The sequence below is a fragment of the Hydra vulgaris genome, chromosome 14 (genome assembly GCF_038396675.1).
Source record: "Hydra vulgaris chromosome 14, alternate assembly HydraT2T_AEP".
In the NCBI taxonomy this organism is placed as follows: domain Eukaryota; kingdom Metazoa; phylum Cnidaria; class Hydrozoa; order Anthoathecata; family Hydridae; genus Hydra; species Hydra vulgaris.
Window position 1 is genome coordinate 26,585,001 of NC_088933.1, and position 20,300 is coordinate 26,605,300.

At 27.8% G+C, this 20,300-nt stretch overlaps 1 protein-coding gene across 1 annotated transcript in view; it reads right to left on the bottom strand.

Moving 5' to 3' along the window:
* Positions 1–20,300, bottom strand: part of LOC100209144 (E3 ubiquitin-protein ligase RNF123) — a 76,696-nt gene that overhangs the window by 52,659 nt on the left and 3,737 nt on the right. Inside the window, exons 2-7 of the mRNA XM_065817589.1 lie at positions 16,955–17,019; positions 15,301–15,416; positions 14,619–14,673; positions 13,622–13,707; positions 8,732–8,818; positions 4,640–4,707 (exon numbers count right to left, since the gene is read on the bottom strand). Coding sequence (XP_065673661.1) covers positions 4,640–4,707; positions 8,732–8,818; positions 13,622–13,707; positions 14,619–14,673; positions 15,301–15,416; positions 16,955–17,019 — 477 coding nt within the window. The remainder of the gene's footprint in view (positions 1–4,639; positions 4,708–8,731; positions 8,819–13,621; positions 13,708–14,618; positions 14,674–15,300; positions 15,417–16,954; positions 17,020–20,300) is intronic.

Below are 20,300 nucleotides of genomic sequence, written 5' to 3' on the forward strand. Positions count from 1 at the left end.
ATCACTTCACAATTTTGAGACTATAAAAATTCGACCTCAAACTAGAGACACACAATGTGAGTGTTTGATTTGTTCTGTTGAAAAACTGAGAAATAATGGTCAACAGAAAACTCAGCTTTTGCAGAGCTCAGCACAAAATACTCCATCTTCAACTGTCCAAAAACGATGCTCTGACTGTTTTTCAATTATTGGAAGAGGATTACCTCATCATTGCACAAAGGGCACTTTGCGAAATAACCTTGTTGCTGTTGCAACCAAGGATCCCGTTGCATCTGAACGAGTTGCTGCTCTTGTTTCAAGTGAGGATTCTTCTCCACATGGCACTGTTCGATTGAGTCAACCACAAGGTGGAAGAATGCTTCCAATAATGCCAGGTAAAAGTTTAACTTTCATGAAAAGAAATTATAGAAATTTCGAAATTAAACAATATCTGCATTTATTTTAGGTTCCTCATCAGCTAGAAAACTATTTCCTCCAAACCCATCAATTAGTATAAAAGAACTTGTTCAAGTTCAGGCAAACACAGGGCTTTCAAACAATGGCATCAAGAGACTAGCTGCTACAATTAATCAGTCAACTTTACAACATATTGTTGAGAAAAACTATGCTGTAAAATTTGATGCAGTTAGTAAGCAGCTTTCTCACCATTTCACGAGTTCGTTGATTAAAGATCATGCTGGATGTGGAAGGACTGTCATTCATTGCAAGGACTTCAAATAGCTTAAAGGACTTCAAATAACTTCAAATGAACTCATTTCTATGAGAAGCACATCAAACAATCATATTGTGAAAGTTGGAATTGACGGTGGGGGAGGATTCCTGAAAGTAAGCCTTGGAATTATTGAACTAAATGGTGAACCTAACACTCCCCCAGCAAAACTCAATTGCACAAACAAGTTTTTCAAGGACACTGGAGTTAAGCGGCAACTTATTATTGCTGTCTCTGAGGACCTGCAAGAAAACTACTCAAATGTGTCTCAAATTTTCGAATTGATCAATATGATAGACCAAGATTTTGTTTTGTCCTGTGACCTAAAACTGGCAAATATAATTTGTGGTCTCCAAGCACACTCAAGTGCACACCCCTGCACCTGGTGTGAGTCAAGTGCAAAGGACCTTTTAAATCAAGGAAAATTAAGAACTTTCCGATCTCTTGATCAGAATGTCTCACTTTTCAATGCAGCAGGATCAAACATCAAAAGAGCTCGTGATTACATGAATGTTGTTCATTCTCCTGTATTTGATCTTGCTGGTGGCACATTAGTTTTGGACTTCATACCGCCAATGGAGTTGCATCTCCTTATTGGTGTTTTCAATCATCTCTTTGCTGCCCTACTAAAAGTTTTCCCTCAAGGAACTCTTTGGACTGATTCACTGCATATTAAACAACAGCCTTATCATGGAGGGCATTTTGCAGGAAATGAGTGCAGGAAGCTGCTAAAAAATATTGATCTTCTTCAATCTATTGTCGAGAAACACTCATGCTATGCTGCAATACCATTAGTTGATGTATTTCGAAAATTCAATGCAGTAGTGTCTGCCTGTTTTGGATGCGTTCTTGATCCAAGTTATGTACAAAAAATTGAAGCTTTCAGAGTGGCTTATGTGGCACTGCAAAATGTTTCTGTGACACCCAAGGTTCATGCTGTATTTTTTCATGTGAAAGATTTCATTGACAAACACGGCCAAGCTCTCAGACTTTACTCAGAACAAGCAACAGAGGCAATGCATCACAACTTTCAAGTGCATTGGCAAAGGTGCAAACGACCTAACCATCATCCTGAATACAGTAAAAAGTTGCAATGCTGCCTTGTGGACTTTGATAGTAAACATTGCTTGTGAAAAGAGCCATTTTAGAATGATTTTTTCTTGTATTAGAATATTTATTTTAAAGCATAATTTTTATTTTAGATACACAATAAACTCTCAGAATATGTCTTTTTGTTTCCCTAGTTCATATTTATTGGAATAACCTATATTTTGTACTATATTCTGTCGGTTTTTGACGGAAAACTCGAAAATTATGGTTTATGTCGGTTAAAACTGAAATTTGGCCAAAAAAAAAAAAAAAAAAAAAAAAAAAAAAAAAAAATCTTGACGGTAAAATTGGTTTTTTTCATTTTCACCCCCCCCCCACGTCTTTGTTGTTCGGTACGGCCCTGTCAATAACTTGCCAGGACGTTGTAATCTGATTTTAATACTTATATCCAAGTGATCCCCATAGTGTGGGCTATCATTCCACAAAAGGGTTTTCTCGGGTCAGAAAGTCAAGGTTAGAACCCATTTTATAACACTGTGAGTCTAATAGTTCTTCACTGATGGAATTATATAATTATATAATTATATAAATTATATAATTATATATGAATTTTGTTTTAAACTAAATTAAACTTAACAACAACAAAACCAAATCAAGAAATACTAAAATTGTTAACAGTTATTTAATTAAGTTAACAGTTGTTAAGTTATTAGCATAAAACAAAAGATATTTATTATTCAAAACAAGATAAACATTGCTATTATTATTGGTAGTCCTATACCACTATAATTTTTTGTTTGCATTTTTTTACACACTACATAAATTATCTTTGATTCAAATAATATATATATATATATATATATATATATATATATATATATATATATATATATATATATATATATATATATATATATATATATATATATATATATATATATATATATATATATACACACACTCTTGCATGGTCGTTATTAAGTTTTTACCATAAAATGTCAGTTTAAGGTTCTTTTTTTTAAAATAATATTTTAAAGACCAGAGAAAGTTTTTTTTCTTTCTTTATTATTTGATAGATTGCCAGCCCTAACCAAACCCTCAGTCGATGTAGCAACACTTCATTTTAAAAATAAAAACATTCAGAATGTTTTTACTTTTAAAAAATAAAATAAAAACATTTTGAACTTTTTTTAAAATATTGAGAATGTTTTTAAAAGCATTTTAATTTGCGTTTTTGTGGATTTTTAATCCTTATTAGTTTCCGCAATTAAATTAATGCATTTTGTTATAATCTAACCTCAATTTTGACAGTGTAAATACCACAGACAATTGAAGAGCCTTTTTTACCACAAACTGTATAGCCCTTTACTATATATATTTAAATCTCTAAATAAATTTTTAAAGAACTATTGTTTGAGGTTAGATGAAATAGGTTGGGTGAGAGTAAGAACTTTTGGAGCAATGATAGTGTACTAAAGTTGCAAATAGAAGACCCTGAACTGCTCAACTTTATCAGTTTTTTATGTTTTTTTCTTAAATTTCATCTTAAATTAATCTTAAATTAATAACTTAATCTTAAATTAATAATTTAATCTTAAAATCATATTTAAATTAAAATTTTCAAATAAAAAAAAATTTTAAATTAAAAATGCTGAAAAGTTTAAACTAATACACTTTTTATTTTGGACTCAGTTTGGGAATTTTCAAGAATAAAAAAATTCATTTAACAGAAATTTTTTATCAAAAAGATAAATTACTTCACAATTGCGGTGAAAATGTTTTTTACAAATATTAATTTAGACTAAAATAAACGCTACTTGAACTATATCAAAATTTAAATATTCCAATAGATAAAAGGCCTAATGTAAATAGCTTAACGTCTTAGTAAAATCACCATTTTGTACGTAAAGTGTGTACAGCGTAATGCTTTTTAACAAGACTGCAACTGTGGTGTTTTTTTCCTCAAATTTTTGAGTTGAAAGATGGAGAATTAAGTTTTGCTTTCCCAGCTGACCATATATAACAGTTACAAATGGAGTCTCGTGCAACAGGGCAATTTTTAATATTTGAGAAGTCAAAATGCTTTGGGTGAGCTTAAAGCTTTCTAAAGATGATGCCGTTTCTTCGAGGCAAGCCCCAAAAACACATTGTAAACGAAGTTAGACCTACTTTATCTACTAAGCTTGAGCCACTTTTCCATTGTGGTAAAGTCGTATCTCTTTCTTTTTTCTACAAATACTATCATGGTCACTGTTCAAAGAAGCTATTATTTCTAGTTCCATCAACCAAAACTCTTTCCCACTGAACTCATCATTCAGCAAAGTCACATCCTTTTACTGTATCAGCCCCTGCATGCTCTAAAAACTATTATTCGTCAAGCTTTTTTCCCCACACTTCAACCCTTTGGAACTCTCCCATCTCTCATGTTTTCCTGACTTATACGACCTACAACTTTTCAAGTCTTCTATCAATCGTTTCTATGCTCTTTAACTTTATTCTATGTTTTCTAGTAGCTCCAAACTTAATAGTAATTGTCTGCTGCCTTAATCGGAATGAATTAGAATATATATAAAAAAAAAACTTGTTTCTCTGTGCAGCAGACTTGATTGTTATAGGGTTAAAAGACAATTGCAACAACAACAATAAAAATAAGTAGCCTCCTTGACAGTAATGGTGCTTTAAGAAGGTAAATAGTAAAAAATGTGAAGATTATGGTAAATAGCCAAGTGAGTTTGAAGAGAACTCCTATTAAGGAGATATACTTAGAAAAAAGAATAATATTAATAACACTCTAATGAGAATATATATATTTTTAATATTTTTAACAGCAGTGAAAGTAACTTATATTTTTGATTGTATAAAAATTTAGATTTTTTTTACCTGCTATAAGAAATATTTCCCTCATCCATGTCTATAAGGCATCCAATTACATCACCTGCCATCCATTCCTAAAATAAAATTATTCTTGATAGGTATAAAATGATAATTTGACCGAAATATAATTTAAATTTAACTTCGAGCACCAACATGGCTGCAAGCAACCACTAATTATGTTGGTAGTCATGTTGAAATCAGTTAACAATTGATAGCATGTTGAGATCAGTTAACTTTTAAGTAGCATAAAATATATTACATATATTGGGTCGGCTAAAAAGTAATAGTAGAGGTTTTTTTGAAAGAAAACAAAATTTATTTAAATTCCATAAAAAATCTTTAACAATATATGCATTATTATTGTTTCCATGTTATCATTGTTTCCATAATGAACTCTTGGAGGGTTTGCTGTTCCTATCCACCTCTCATCTCTGATAATGAAATAATCAAGTCAGTTAAACATGCGGAGTAAAGGCAAAAGATTCATGCAGGTGTCTTGTCCCTGACTTGAATACCACACAAAATAAATCCTGATTAACATTTATTTTGTATGGTATCCAAGAATTATTTAAAATTATTTTCTGCGTTATCTAAAGGTATAGATGCTAAATAGCTGCTAAAACACTTTAAATCCAACTTTGCATTACATCACCATTACAAAAGTATTGCTGTCTTCTCAAACGCCAAACTCTGGCTGCATATATTTGTGTGGCTTCTGCTTCTGAGAAGCCTGAATGTAACTCATAAACCAGACAGTGCTATACATGGTCTTTAATGTCATATTTTGCAATATGCAGATGCTGCAAAAATTAGCTTGATAGGCTGTTTTATGACCTATACCAGGTCTATAAGCATGAAGTGAGCGTTGAGTTACAAATGTATCGATAGAGAACATTTGTTATGAACGGGCCTTAATTTTTTTTTAATTTTGTTGCTATGACATCTATCAAACATATTTAGTAAACATCAAGTCATTGTATTAACAACATATTTTTTAATCGTGTTAAAAATGTTGAACTTTGTACCAGAAAATGATGATTTGCGGAAAGCACTAATTTTTTGTTTTCATTTGAAGAAAAGTGCTGCAGAATCGGATTGAATGGTTGTCGAAGCTTATGGTGATCATGCTCTATCGGAAGCAACATGCAAAAGATGGTTTCAACGGTTCAGAGATAATGATTTTGATGTGCGAAATGAAGAATGTGGAAGACCACCAAAAAAGTTTGAAGACACAGAATTGCAAGCAATACTAGATGAAGATTACACTTTAAGTCAAAAACAAATGGCAGAAATGTTAAATGTTTCACAACCAGCAATTTCTGACCGTTTAAAAGTTATGATAAAGATCCAAAAGTGCGGGAAATGGGTGCCACATGAATTGAATGACAGATGGAAAAGCAAAAAACTACATGTGAAATGTTGCTGTTACGACACGAAAGGAAGTCAGTATTGCATCGAATTGTGACTGGTGATGAAAAATGGATTTATTTTAAGAATCCTAAATGCAAAAGATCATGGGTAAATCCAGGAGATGCATCAACATCGACTACAAAGCCTGATCGGTTCGGAAAAAAGACAATGCTCTGTGTTTGGTGGGACCAGAAGGAGTGGTGCATCATGAACTTCTAAAACCTGGCGAAACTGTTGATACGCAACGCTACCAACAACAAATGATCAATTTGCACCATGCATTGATGGAAAAACAACCAGAATGGGCCAAAAGATAAGGAAAGGTAATTTTGTTGCATGATAATGCTCCGAGTCATACAGCAAAAGCGGTCAAGGAAACGATAACATCACTTGGCTGGGAAGAGTTACCTCACCCGTTGTATTCACCAGACTTGGCTCCTTCTGACTACCATTTGTTTTCATCGATAGGACACGCATTGAATCAGCAACACTTTAATTCCTACGAAGAAGTCGAAAAATGGGTCTCCGAATGGTTTGCTTTAAAAAACGATCAGTTTTACTGGCGTGGTATCCACAAATTGCCAGAAAGGTGTGTAGAAAGCAATGGCAAATACTTTGAATAAAATATTTTTTACTTTTCCATTAGAAAATAGTGTTTTATTTTGAAAAAAAAAAGCTTATTTCATACATATAGACCTGGTATATATTTAATTAATGGAAACTTAACTAAGTTTCCAAATTTTTCTAAAAGTTAAAAAAAAAATGGCTCATTACATTTCAGATAACTGTATTATATATATAACAAGTTTGTTATATATATATATATATATATATATATATAAGTATATTATATATATAGGGGAGAGTTGCTGAAATCGGTACAGTGCCATAATTGGAACACTGGCATTTATTTTGGAAATAAAATTTATGCATTTTTATAATAAAATGTCTTATTTTCTATATTTTTAAAAAGATTTTGAAAGTTATTCATCAAAAAATGCACCATCAATTTATATATTTATCATGTGCACCATCAATTTATAGTCTCTTTGAATCATTTTTTTCATGAATTTTGCACTATATTGATTGCACCAGATAAACTATACTGCAGTGGATTAAAAGATTTTTCATGTTTAATGCAATGGGATTTAAAATGCAAGTGATAACATAAATCTATCTTATAAGTTGCTGCAAGCATGGTATTACAAAGTAATATATAAATATATATAGTAAATTATAAAACATACTAACAAATAATTAGCTTATAATTTAATAAAGTAAATTAAGCCTTAATTTTACTATTTACCATATACTTACATAATTTATATAATTTTTATTAATTTATATAAATATTATATTTATTTTTAAGAAGCAGACTCCAAAATATGAACCTTGACAAGCAAAGTCAGTGAGTAAAGAAACAAGTTAAGCTAAGTACTATCATGGATAAGGTTCAATCCACAGTAATACTAATCTTCTTTATTTACATTCAGCTTGATTAAACTTAACTTATTTCTTTATTCACTAACCTTATTTGTCATGGTTCATATTATTAGGAACATTATTATAAGCAACAATGCTTTTAATATACAGTGAACCAAGAATGAAAACAACTAATTTTGAATTAAAGTGATGGCTTATTCAGAAAAATCTTCACTGGTTTAAAGCTACATAAAGTAGTTTAATTTATTGTCTGAAACTGTTGAATGATGCAGAACATTTAGAATTGTATAAATCATTCAAAATATGAGATCAAAATATAATTAGTGTTTTTTTTCTATGTGCAAAGAAAAAAAAAAACTAATTAAATCTTTTTAATTATATGCAAGGTTTAAAAGTTTAATATTTTTAATATTCCCTCAACTTCTTATTTATTATCTGAACCTGTGCATCTAAAAGGAATTCTAAATATTTTAAAATTATTTCTTAACTTGTTTCTCCGCGCAGCGGCCTTGTTCATCAATGTTCGCGTTTCGGAGTTATAGAGTTGAGAGAGGGTGATAACCACAAGTAGCCTCCTCATCTGTAGTGGCCTTCTCGGCTTTGGGGAGATGAATTAATATTAAAAAAAAAATAATAATAAGAGTAGCATACATTAATTTTAAAAAAGAGTTATTTTTTGTCAAATAACAATAAATAACGTAATCCACAGTTTTTTATATTTTTCATACTGCTCATGCTGTTTCTTTATATGTTTTTTTTTATGCAGTTATAATCTCAATTATGCAGCTTTTAATCTTGTTTATGCAACTTTTGATCTCAATTATAAATATACCTAGTTCCTTAACAATTTTTTGAGAATCTGCATAAAAAACATTATCAACATTTATCTTTTTCTCTAAACATTGCATCTAAGTATTCATAAAAGGCGAAAAACTACATTAATTAATCACAAAGGATAAACAAACAAAAAAAGGTGTGCCTGAGTTTGAGCCTTGAAATAAACATTCAACTTATTCAATCACTCACGATTAATTGATACCATTTTTAATTGGAAATGACATTTATGATAGCTTTTAAATTGGAAGTGAGATTAATTAGGAAAAAGTAATATTAAAAGAAAATTAGTAACTTTGTTAACAATTTTCAAATAAAAATAAATCACAACACATGAAGATGAAAATGAAAAGATAATGATACAAACAAACAAATTAAAACAACTTATTTGTAATTCTCTTCAATAAATACCTCTCCATACTTTCCAGTGGACATATTCCATTTACGTACACGATGACCATCATAAGCATACGAGTCTGATGTATCACCAACACCTTCCTTACAAAAATAAAAAAAAATAAAAAAAAATACTTAAAAGAAAAATGAGTAATATAAAAAAAACAATATACTTCAAATCTGCAGAATATATTGGTAATAATCTGCAGAATAAATAGATAATTAAACAAAACAAAAAAATGAAGTGTGAGTATGTGAATAGTTTTTAAAGTTTGTTCAATACTTTATAAAAGCCATGAATGCTTTGCTTCAACCAACTTTCTTCCTTTTATATCTTTACCAACAAGAATTACCAATCACTCAAGTACTTTAATTGATAATATATTTAATAAGTTGTTATTTATTTGAATTTTATAATTTTATATTATTTATAAATTTATAAGTTGTTATTTATTTGACTATGTCTAGTCAAATAAATAACAACTTAATAGTGCTTCATAGAAACAAACTAATCTAATTTGTCTTTGCGATTGAACCTAATAATCAAACTTTACCTTTATTTGCCAAACACAAATTTGCCTAACTTTTACTCTTAATACTTACTCTTAATGGTTATACTTCTGCGCCATCCAAAATAATGAAATTGTTAAAAATAAGTTTATGCAGTATCTACTGCGCTACTACTTACAATTTTATATCAAACTGTCAGTATGGATTTTTAAAGAATAACTCAGTGTCACAAACATATTTAAGAAAATGAATTATTTGATATACAATATTGTATATATATTGCAATATAACATGCAAGCTTCTTGCTGACTTGATTCTTGATTTTGCTAGAGCATTTTACAAAGTTTCTTGCATAAAACTGCTCGAAAAACTTGAATCCAATGGAATTGAAAATTAATATTTAGTGAACTAAAAAATTTTGTAACAGTATTCAACATAACTTTTTTTGAAATGTAATATCAGAATTGGAAAAAGTCCTTAGTGATATTTCTCAAGGAATTGGTTCCTCGAGGTTCTTGGTTCAACACTATTTACAATCTCTAATAACAATTTATCAGACAAAAATCAAAGTAGAAAATAAAAAAAATTTAGCTAACTGGTATATAGATTCAATTAACTTTCTCTCCAGTTAAAGGCTTCCATCACAATATAATTGCAAAATCAATAACAACTGCCATGTTTGCTATAACTTTTTAAAAAACTGTATGGCATACATGAAACACTCAACTAGACAATCTCACAAATACCACTTCAGGCAAAAGTTTAATGTTAGACAAGCATAAAAACCAACCTAAAACCATTTTAGGTCGACATCAGGTTGGCACAAAACTTTCAAACAGGATTTGACAAACTGTCAAACATGCAAATGTTTAGTGTTGGTGAACTCAGCATTTGTTTTTCTGTCAATTTTATGATCATTTTCAAGCTTAAATGCCCCCTCCAAGCAATTGGAGAGTGTTGGCGTTTTATCAAGACAAGAATAAATGGTAGTACCATCAGCAAAACAATGCAACCTTAGATGTGAAAAATTCTGGGAGATCATTAACATAAATTAAAAAAAGTATAGGGCCAAAGATAGAATCTTGAGGAACTTCTGAAGTTACAGAATATGAAAAAGAGTGCTGTCCATCAAGGACAACTTTTATACTACTATTAGTAAGAAAAGATTCAATAATCTTAAAGATGTTACCTGATACATCGTAGGAAGTAAGCTTATGGAGAATTCCATTATGCCAAACTTTATCAAAGGTTTTAGAAATATCTAGAACAATAGCCTTGACCTCTCCACATCTATCTAATGCACGATAAAACCTATCAGTTATTACCATTAACAAATCAGAAGTAGAACAAGAAGATCAAAATCCATATTGATTATCAGAAAGTAAGTTATTATATTCAAGGTGAGAGATTAAGAGTTTTTCAATTAAAGACTCAAAAACTTCGCCTATGATAGGAAGAAGACTAATGGGGCGATGGTTAGACAAGTCAGATCGCTCTCCAGAATTTTTGAAATTAGGGATAACAGATGCTGCTTTCTACCAGGCTAGAAAACAAGACTCTAATAAGCACTTGTTAATTAGTTTTGAAAGTATAGACGACAACTCCAGAGAACACTTCTGCAAGACTAAAACAAGTATGTTGTCTGGATCACAAGCTGTAGAAAAGTCTAAGTATGAAACCACTTTAGAAACAAAAGCTGTCGCAATAATATATGTCAAGCAATGGATAAACCTGTTTGTCAGTTATATCAGTGATTGGATGTGAATGGTGGAATCAAGAGATGAGAATGATGAAAAGTTCTAAACAAACAATTCAGCTTTGTCTTTAGGTGAGGTAACAAAATCTGAACCATGCAAGAGCGGAGGAAAAACAGATTTGTCTTTATATTATTATATATTATTTGATGTTATATTCAAATAGTCATTTGTGGGCGGGCTTTAATAAAAAAAAGTTGAAAATTTTGATTTACCAACATCCCTAGATTTGTAGTTCCTTATTCATAATCTGTATTTAAAATTTTAAATACTTGCAACTGTATATAAAATTAGTGATAGATTTTATATTTAGTGGTCGCCCATAAAGTACAAACACCAAAAATTTAAAAATTTGGTCCCCCTTCCTCTGTTGCTATGCGTACATTTAAGTCCTCCCTCCCCTAAAAAGTACATAAATTTTTAAACCCCCCCTCCCATCCCTGGGGATGAACTGAAATGTTTTTTAAATTAGAGTGTGAGTCTTTAAAAGTTGATTATATGCCCCCCCACTTCATTACTTTATGGAACACTTTTTGCATATCCCTTTTCAACATAATTTCACTTACATACTTTATACAATCCCAAAACCCATAGGCACTGGATTCCAATTTTAAAGACATAGTTATGTTTACAAATATATATATATATATATATATATATATATATATATATATATATATATATATATATATATAAATATATCAAAGACTACTATATGAAAGGACGCTCAAAGTCGATTTTCTAACTTCACTAGCGAAGACAATTCAATACTTCTTACTAAACACTTATAAAATTAAATTTAACCAAAAAATGTTTTGTAAAACTAATACTATTAAAATAATTTTACAGTGAATATAAGTTAGTATTATTAAAATCTTAATAACAAAGTAAAAATAATTTTTTTTTTAAATAAAAAATCTTTGAGACAGTTTTTAAGATGCACATACATTGACTAAAAAATATATACTCATTAAAATATTTAACTGAATTTAAATAAATTTAAATGATGACGAAAATAAAAACCAGTTTAGTAGTTAAAAATTGATTTTTCAATGGCGGGGTGAACTTTTTTTAAAAGATATGCAAATAACAGTTCATTTCATGCTTTTTAGGTAAAAGTTCATCAAACTACAGTACAGGAGCATGGGGTTGAAAAAAAGTCATAACCCTAATATATATATATATATATATATATATATATATATATATATATATATATATATATATATATATATATATTATATATATATATATATATATATATATATATATATATATATATATATATATATATATATATATATATATATATATATATATATATATATATATATATATATATATATATATATATATATATATATATATATATAGATATATATATATATATATATATATATATATATATATATATATATATATATATATATATATATATATATATATATATATATATATATATATATATATATATATATATATATATATATATATATATATATATATATATATATATATATATATATATATATATATATATATATATATATATATATATATATATATATATATATATATATATATATATATATATATATATATATATATATATATATATATATATATTTATATATATATATATATATATATATATATATATATATATATATATATATATATATATATATATATATATATATATATATATATATATATATATAGATGTATATATATATATATAGATGTATATATATATAAATGACAAACATTTATTTTAATATAGTTAATTCAAATTTGGATCTCTAAGTTCATATGGCCAAGAGGATAATGCGAGGGATTTTCCATCAGAGGTCTGAGATCGAATCCTGGTCAAGTCAAAATTGATTTTTATTTATTTAAAAATTTTCATTTTTATTTATTTAAAAATTTGTTTTTATAGACAAATCATACAAAAATAAACTTTACTTAGAGCTGACATTTTTTTTCTGGCACCCCTCTTTAGTAAGTCTGTAAAAAACGAGTCTTATGCAAGATGAGTAATATTGAAACCTATTTTTTGCAGACTCAAAAAAAAGTTGATTGAAATAAATGTACACATTACATGTACAAGGCGGAGGTAAGCCTGTGTACACAGAGCTAGTGTATAAGGGATGGAATGTGTGTGCATAGAAGAACACTATCACTGCCCTCCCATATACCATACATCCTTTTATGTTGACAAACTATGATCTTTAGTCAGAAAAGTAACTTTTCAGTTGGTTAGCTTGCAAATTATGGACAACGATGAGACCATAAGGTTTTTTTTTTTTTTCAATATTGTTATTTGTTTAAAAACATTTAGTTATTAACGAGTACTTGTTAATTGTGATAAATTAGAAAAACAAACATTGCTAAGGAATTATTTTAAATAGTGCATACCTACTTTTATATTCACCCCTCCCCCACTCCATACACCTTTGTACAATATTCGAAGACCCACTCCCCCTATGAGCATACATACGTTATGGACAGCCCCTTATAAGATGTTATTTTATTATAAATTTATATAAGAAAGTTTTGAGAAATTTTTTATAAAAAATTTACTGTTAAATAAAAACAACTGCTCTAAACAAACAAAAAAATTGTTAATGTTATTATTTACTTGATTAGTAAAACGACATCGAATTGTAGCCCAACCAAGTTGCATAATACCTTTAGATCCTAACAGCACCTCATACATCCATTTTCCTGAGAGAAGTAAAAAAAAATTACTTTCACTATTTTTAATACTAACTTTTTAATCTATAAAAATACTATCTTTAACTTAATTTTTGAAATTGTTGTTAAAGTAGAAAAAAGTTAAAAGAAAAAAATTATAATAATGATCACAATATTTATTCTAAAGTTTTGAATCATAAAATAATAAATAATACTACATGTATTTTAAAAGCAAAAAAGATGGGGTAAAAAAAGTTGGTATAAAAAACTGGTACAAAGTAAAGGTATTTAAAAAAAATATTACATAATATTTCGGTTTTTTTAAAATAATTTGAATATCTCAAATTAACTATTTTTGACCTCCGCAAAATATATGAATGTGATAATGATTTGATGTGTAAATTGAGGAACAAAGGATACTTGTGTTTTTTTATAAATATACTTAAAATTGACACTTTACATTTGATTTTTTTTATATTTGACAAACTTTCAAAAAAGTGAATTTGATTAGCTTTTTATTTAAAATTTAATACAGGTTCTTCTTGATTCAATAATTTATTTTATTATTTTATATCAAAGCACATCATTAGTTATTTAAAAACAAAACTTCTGCACAATGTTTGGTTAACGGAAGCTTTTTTTATCCATAATTCAAGTAACATGATATTTAAAATGTTTTTAAAGTTAAAACTTTGTTTTTAATAGTTAAATAATCGATTTAAACACATGAATTTTGCTTTAAATAAAATATGATATTATACATAAGGTTATAATTTCAAATAGAAGACACTGTTTATCATTAAGTTGCATATTTACTATTCTAGAGAGAAACATAATGGGAACACACTTACATAAACATTTATATTTGTATATTAAGAAGACAAATGATTAATATGGAGATAAACATCATTTATAACTAAAATCTATTATTTAAGACATACCTTTGAATACACACACATTAGCACGAACACTGCTAAAGTTGCTTTGACTCTCCAGCTGGAAAAAAAAAATTCATTAAAGCTGCAACAGAGTTTGAAACTTCTGTGAAAAAGGTAATCAAATTAATTAAAATTGTGTAAAAATAAACCTCTCCCTTGTAGCCTTTTAAAAAGATAATAAAAATTCTATAAATACACATTTTAATGTGAAGGTTTATAAAAATCTAAGTGATTTCTTAACATATAAGGCCTTTCTGGAATCAGAAGTTTGGTTCTATTTCTAAATCTTTATTATTTTTTTTATCTTTGCACCAATGTATATAACATAGTATACCATATATAATATACCAATACCATAATAATATATAATATAACGATACCAATACAATATAATATATAACATAACAATACCAATGCAATAATAGTTTATAATATAACAATACTAATATATAAAATACCAATGTATCAGATTCTACTACACTAATCATTAAGAGGAAATAAAAATTTAAACATAAGTAACAGCAAAAAATCAAAAGATCAAAATGTGATAAAAAAATAAGTCAAAATCAGACAATTAAAACCTTTACATCAATTATATATGCTAAAAATACCAGAATAAAACTATACACAAAGTATAAGACAATTATATACTCAAAATATGTTTATGTTTAGACTTATAAGTTACCTCAGTTCTGTCAAGAGCAATATTCATTGTACCACATTGACTTGATATATCTACTGATACAAATGGACTACCAATGCGACCATCCCTTGAGTCACATTCCTCTTTTGGTTTGATCTCTAAATGAACAGCAAATTAAAAAATAAAACTTTTTCCATCATAGAAGAAATTCATTGAAATAAATTTTAAAAAACTTGTGATTGTTTATTTTTTTAAACATTTCATTTCTTTACTTTAATTAAAATTTAATAAAAATCACCATTTTATTTAATATCCAATCATTTATGTTAAAAATGTTGTTTAACAAGGAAAATAATTTTGATTAGAGCCTGGTAAGAAAAAGAAAAAAAACATCTTGCTAAATTGTAATGTGAATTTTTTTTGATGATGATAATGATGATGATAATGATAATTTTGATGATGATAATGATGATACTGATGATGATGATACTTATGATGATAAAATGATAATTATGAGGATAAGTTTTTTACATTTTACTTTGTTCAAATTAATAATTATTTCAGTTATTTTGAAAATATAAATATTAAAGGAATCTCGAGTAGCAAACAATATTGGTACAATATTGTTTATATAGTTTACATACTGTAAACAATATAGTGCCAATATTGCACCAATATTATTGTTAGTTAAAATATTTATCATTTTAATATTATTCACAATCTCAGATAAACAATATTAAATAATGACTTATAAATTCCCTATTTAAGTAAAATGCAATGTCATAAAAAATGATTAAACTTTTTTTAAATATATTAATTAAAGATTAAAAAACTTTTTTTAAATACTTAGCCAATTAATAAAAGTATAACAAATAAACAATAAGTGTAACAGTATAATAAATAATATTGTTGTTATTTTCAAAATTTGCTTTTACTCTATATATTTTTCTGATTATATATATATTTTTATAATATTTTCCAAATAATATTTTCCAATTATAATATTTTATAATATTTTATATTTTTATATTTTTTTATAATATTTTCTTATAAAATATTTTTAGGTTGTAACTTAAGTTGTTGAAAAGATTGTTAATTTTTTACATAAAATTTTTTAAATTTAACTAAGGAAAAATTCATCAACCAGATCAGGTACTTAAATAAAACAAGATGCTTCTACCAAGTTATCAAGAGAAAAAAAAAGGGATTCAAAACTATCAAAATTCTTGTAAATAATTCTTTGTGGTATGTTTAAATTTGATTTTTTTTTAATGTTCTATTTAAATGCTCCTATGTAAAACCAACTTATTAAATTGCCTTTGGATCACATTCATCTAAAATTTAATTTCTATATATTTAAAAAAAGATGACTTAACAGAGGATCTTTAGTTTAGAGGAAAGTGTTCCGATCACGATTGCCTACCTCTCTATTATATGGTACATGTACATACATACACTAATTTTTATATAAAAAATGTTTAGAAAATCTGTTTTAAATTACTAAATAAAAAATTCAATAATAACTGTATAACATTGTTCTATTACGAAAAGAACCATGTTATACAATTTTTTTTTTAAAAAACAAACAATTTTCAAACTTTAAATTACTTGGAATAAAATATCTAGTACGGTCAACAAAATAATCAAGCAATGAAGACAAACTGTTCAAGTGGTTGTGTATTAAAAAAAAAATTACCATTTTGTGATGCTGCAACAACATAACGAATATGTTCTTGTAGATTGCTAAAATCGAGTTCTGTCCTAATTAAAAACAAGATAAACAGTATTATTAACGTGTACATATTAAGGCTCAGATTAACTTTAAAAAAAAAACTTTGAAGAGTTTTACATATCAAGATTGTTTATAAATAGAATTAACTAATCTGAAGTAAACACCTGATGTTAGATATGATATTAATATCATTAATGTCATATGCAACCAGGGCTGTGGAGTCGGAGTTGGAGTCATGGAGTCGCGATTCCAACTCCAATAATAAAACTTCTCTCTATTGCACATGCATGTACAAAATATTTAACCTTCAAAGAATTTTTCATATATTTAACAAAAAAAAATTTTTTATAATTATTGCATAATATTTTTTAAAAATTCTTTAAAAAATATTACGCAATAATTAAAATTTCAAATTCTTTATAAAAAAAATTCTCTGAAATTGGCGATGCAATACAAATTAATAAATTAGCGGATCAATAAGTTGATTTCAATTCATTGAACGTAAGTTGTTCGTACATGACAAGTGTAAATAAATAATAAAAGTGTCAATAGTGGTTAGTGATACAGTTAACAAAAAAAGTTTGAGGTTAATTTAAATTTGAATAATATTCAGGATAAAATTTAAAATAGACTGTTGTTATAAAAAGTGTTTCACTATTATATTATAAGTCTAGTGTTTCAGTTGATTTCCTTTTTAAAAATAAATACATTAAAGTTACAGTGCACTTTCAGTTTCATGTGAGTATTTATTTTGATATAAATAACTAATTTTAATTTTTTTTCAAATTCGCTTCCCAATAAAAAATTTTTCATCAATTAATAAATTTATTTATTTTAAACAGCGGTTAACAACTTGACCATGGATAAGAAAAGGCAGCAAAAGCAGAGATCGTCAGTTTTTGAATATTTCTCAGTCACTGTTGATGATAAGTTTTACATATGCCAAGTGACCAAAAACACTGAGGAATAAAGATTTGATGTCAATATCAATCCATATTCTGGAGAAGGTAGTAGTGCCCCCATCCCGAGTATCAAATTTAAAGTGACATCTACAATGTTATCATCCAAATGTTTTCAAAACCGTTATTGAAAAGGATAAGAAGACATGTGAACGTGAAGTTGAACCTACACCAAGTTCTTCAAATCAAGCACCTGTAACCGATTTTTTTATGTCTGAATACTGTGGCTACTGACAGCAGAAAAATTCAAGAGCTGCATCATCAATATGGTGGTTTCAAATTCTTTACTGCTAGCATTTTTCTCTTCTTCTGCTTTTGTCTCTTTAAATAGCGAAATGGCTTGCAAACTTAACATTTCTTTGGAAAGAAGTAATATTAGAAATTTAGTACTACAAGAGGCAAAACAGCAGAAGGATATGCTAATGGATTTTTAGGTGGCCGCTTTCTTTTTTTGAAGATAGATGGATGTACCTGTCACAGAGTTAATTATTTTGCAATTAGTGTCTAGTTCCTTGATGATAAAAAAAAAGTTGTTACACGAACTTTGGCGGTACCGGATACTGAAGCGCATCATACAGGTTGCGATTTGCAAGAACTAGTTATGAATGTTCTCACAAAATTTTCTATTAATAAGGAACAAATATTATGCATTGTGACCGATAATGCAAGCAATATGCTTAGCACCGTAAAGAAGCTTAATGAAGATGTAGCCGAAAAAGGAATTAATGAATATTTTAATTTAGATGGATTTGTGGACGATGCTTTAGATATTTTAGATACACCACATGTGCTGCACTGTGCATACATTGCAATTTGCAATTCATGATGGCTTGAGAGAATATCATGCTATTCAATTGATTGCAAAAATACAGAGTGTTGTGGTTTCTTGCAGAGCACCAAAACCTGATGCCATATTGAAGCGGCGTGCTGGAAAAGAGACCATTTTAGATCAAGCTACACGCTGGGGCAGTACTCATTGAACTAAAACTTTTTCTTACTGACATGGTGAACTCAACTGTAACATTGACAGATACGCAATGGGAAAAAGTGAAAAAACTTGAATGTCTTCTTTGTCAACCTTACATCTTTACAAAAAAAACTACAAACAGCAAATTTAGCTGCTGGTATGTTTTATAAAGAATGGTGTCATCTTATTTTCCGTTTTTCTAAATCTAATTGTAAAATAGCTGATGGACATGAAAATTCAATGATACGCAGAGAAAGTACCCTCCTAGACAATGACATCTTACTAGCGGGTATCTACGTTGATCCTATGGTCCGAGTATTACTTACTGGAGAATGTCAAATTAGAGCTAAAGATGCTTTGTATGAATGAGCCATTGGAATCAAAGGTATAGGTTTGCAAGATGAACAACGTTTTGATATATCTTCATCTTCATCAAATCTAATTCTTGGGAATCTTGTAGAGGATGATTTTGAAAAATATTTGGACAAGCAAGAGCAGTCCAAGTGTCGTTGCTTAGGGTTAGGTTGTAGCGGAGAAACTACAACAGTATTAGGTATTTTTAAAATAGACTTTTTACCAAGCTTTAAAAGAGGTAGAGAAATTTGACCGTTCTTCAAATTTTGCAGTAAACAATCTAATTCATAGATACCCTGAGATTATTCAAGAGACTGCTCTGACCGTGACGGCATTGCCGCCGACACAAGTCTCCATAGAATGGTTATTTTCTGCACTCAGAATCATCAGATCCGATTTGAGAGCACCAATGAAGCTGGATATTATTGAAGCTATTTTATTTCTAAGGACAAATAATGCAGAATAATTTTTATTTTATTTTGTTATTTTATAAAGTTTTGTTTATTGTTAAAGGAGTTAATAAAAATAAATAAAATATTAGATTATATTGATTTGTTTCTATTAATTATTAATTGTCACCATGTTTATAAATATGACCTAAACAAATATTTAGCTTTGAAGTCAGAATTGGAGTCGGAGTTGGAATCATACTCTGAAAATTTCAACAATTGGAGTCGGAGTCAGTACTTTTTTTATACGACTTCACACCCCTGTATGCAACATAAACTAAATACTTTGAAAATCCGCACAATCAGGAATGTAAGACCAGTTATAACAGTAATACAATAAAACATATTTTTATTGTATTATTGTTATTATTAGATTAATAATATATTAGATTCTCTCACAATTTATTATTTAAAAACCATTTAAAATAATAAAAGTTAAATTATAGTTGTTTAATGTTCTTTCAATAAATCATTCATGTTAAATCATGTGAAATGAATAAACATGGTTTATTAAAATTATAGTTTTTTTTTACAGTTATTGAATTTGAGATTTGAAAAAAGTAATAATCATAATTTTAAAA